Source organism: Schistosoma mansoni, chromosome W, assembly GCF_000237925.1.
Source record: "Schistosoma mansoni strain Puerto Rico chromosome W, complete genome".
In the NCBI taxonomy this organism is placed as follows: Eukaryota; Metazoa; Platyhelminthes; class Trematoda; order Strigeidida; family Schistosomatidae; genus Schistosoma; species Schistosoma mansoni.
Window position 1 is genome coordinate 26,793,936 of NC_031502.1, and position 2,909 is coordinate 26,796,844.

A 2,909-nucleotide genomic window follows, 5' to 3' on the forward strand; every position below is an offset into this window, starting at 1 on the left:
AATCATTAAGTTCCTAAATTGCAAGTGGTGTATGGCATTGTAGTTGATGAATCTCTTTTATTATACAACTCAGCGATACGGAAAAAGATGATAACTCAGGTGGGCGTCTTTATGGGATTATTTTCTAAAACCTGTATGGTTCAGTGATGATGCAGTTCATTAAAACTTTGGTAAAATCAATGACAGTATTTATAGCCAAATAAGCCTGTACTTGGAATTCCTAATTCATATTTACATTCTCTACTGATACCGAAACGAAAACCTATTTTAATGCTTTATGTTTTGATTGTCTAATTACTTGCATCTTGACGATTGGGTAAAGGAAAAGAATTGCTTTACACACTATTACTAGAAGACCAGGCAGTATCTTGAAAATTTAGTAGTATCAAAAACCAAAAGGTCTATGTATATCCATACTTATTAAATTATAAACGTGAGGATTGATTGGGTTCCACAGCCCATCCTTATCTAAAAACTTTTTAAGTGATCGACTGTAAAGTGAACATATTATTATGATATGGACTGACTGTTATATAACCATCAACATTTTATTTATTTAACCATCTGAAACTCAATATTTTAACATGTGTGAATCGACAGTATGGAATTTAAATGTGAAGGTGCTTTATTGCAAACAGTTAATAACTTTGATGAAATAAATATTAAAGTGTAAAAATAAGATATCATTAAGATTAGTCGCAATGTTGGTCGGTTGTCATCAATTTTTCCACTCGATACTTATTGGTCAATTAAATAAAAATAAGTAATTTATCATTTGTAAAACATCTGCCTTTATACATGCATAAATATGTCTCACTACTGCGAATTTAAACTCATTTCCAGAAGCAACGAAAACTTCCTTTAAAAATTGCGACATTCCAATAACTAGAATATTTACGCAGAAAGAATAAGGGTATTTGTTTCGTACTTGGGTGGTAAAAGTAAGTTACATTTACAATAATAAATAAATACTAGGCTGTAGAATAAGTGGGTATGTCTTCTTCGGGCTATAAAGTTTACTTATAAAATCTTGTACATTACGAAATGATGTATGAACTACAAAATATAAAACTTCAGTGAATTATGTTTCGGGATATTGGTCTTTCCCAATTAGCAACATACACTAGACAAATATGAATGCTGGGTAAGTTTAAGAACATTCTGAAACAAAAAATACGATAAATTCACTTAGTAATACTTGTTTGAATCTTTCCATTGATGTTTAGGACTGCAACTGGTCAGTCTCTTATTAAGAGTGAATTTAAACTTCACCCCATTGCACAAGCAAGTGGCTATCAGGACTCAGTAGCTGAGTGGATAACGTGATGGCGTTTGAAGAGAAAGGTACTGGGTTCGAGTCCCAGAGTGAACATCAACTCTGAGATGCAGGTACATCCAGCTGACGAGTCCCAAATTGGAGGAAACGCGCGTCCTGGATTTCACTGCTAGCCACTATCCATTTTCGCTTACAAAAAATACATTCGTTTTAAAGTAAGAAACGGCTTTTGTTATACACAATTTACTCTCCTTTTATATCCTAAGTGGTTTTCAGTCTGACTGAAGATTATACTTCTTGTCATTACTATTCCTAAGTTTGTAGTATTCTTCTATTAAACTCACTCTTTTAGAACCCTTTGATAAAGTCACGCATTCTTAACTCCGATCGCCATAGTTGAAAAAGTAGTTGGGACGTGATCCAGTTATTTCTTATTTACGTCAGCGATAATAAATTTGTCCGAATTTTCAATCAAAGTTAATAGTCATATTACTAACAATGGTTTAGGTCGAAATTTCTATAAATCAACATTATTATAATTATAGAATAAATTCCTGAAAAATTATACTTTAATATGTCAGACCTTAATTACAAATATAATTATTACCGGATGAAAACGATCTAATAAACATTTAATTTTCCCTCTGATACTATAACTAGTATAATGACAATGAATAAATGAATCTCTTAAATTTAGTATAAAAGGATACGTGTTTGTAAACATTTGTCTGCAGGAGAATAACTGTTCATTATGAAGGTATGTATAACATTTTGTAGGGTGAATTTTGTAATATATTTGCCAGGAAATTCACTTACTGTATTTTTGTCCACAAACGAAAGTTCTAACACCGGTTATGCACTTTATTGTTACAGCTCTACTTCATTTTCTTTCTGTTGGTGATATACTGTGGATTTTACAGCGAAGCCAAACCTGGCCGAGTCAAGTGCAGCGCACAATGTTGGGAAACAGGAATAAAGTGTAAGAATGACTGTAGAAACAATGCGTGTAAAAGAAATTGCCAAGATGGAGTTAGAGATTGTATACGTGAAGTATGCAAAGTAAGCGAGCACGTGGATACCTATGATGAACATAAATTGCATGACTAAATGTGTTGTACTGAGAAAGTGATAAAACAAGTAGTTCATGTATAAGACGCAGTTGTGTTATCTCAATAAACATACATACAATGACTTTTTGACTTTTAAAATATTTTCTGTGATGTTTACTTTTACCGATCTCATTATTCAACATCAACTACGAACGAAGAAACATAGTAATAGTTAACAATATTGATAGTTAAGTACGGAATACGCACAAAACCATGTCAACATTTGAAATAAGGAAATTACAGCCATTTTACATAGAAGCTACACAGTCACAAACAAGAGGAATAAAATGCTACATCTGATAATTTCATGGAAAGTCATGACTCATGACATTTAAAATAATAAACAGAACTAATTTTATCAAAACTGAGAAGTTTGGGAGTAGAATATCTGCACTGATCTAAAAGTAGAAATTATTGTCATAACAAAACATGAAGTCATTTATTATTTAACGATAAAAATCTCTTTTGTGTGTAGTGACCGTCCAACCAAAGAATAATATAGTTAGAATATAGTATTTATGGTG

General features: G+C 31.8%; 1 protein-coding gene across 1 annotated transcript; it reads left to right on the forward strand.

Moving 5' to 3' along the window:
• The first annotated feature begins 2,002 nt into the window (after nt 1–2,002).
• On the forward strand, nt 2,003–2,467 carry Smp_194830 (SmKK7). Its single transcript, XM_018789174.1, has 2 exons — nt 2,003–2,033; nt 2,150–2,467. The coding sequence occupies exons 1-2, from the start codon at nt 2,028–2,030 to the stop codon at nt 2,381–2,383; spliced, it is 240 nt and encodes a 79-aa protein (XP_018654644.1). The 5' UTR covers nt 2,003–2,027; the 3' UTR covers nt 2,384–2,467.
• Nucleotides 2,468–2,909: the final 442 nt, after the last annotated feature.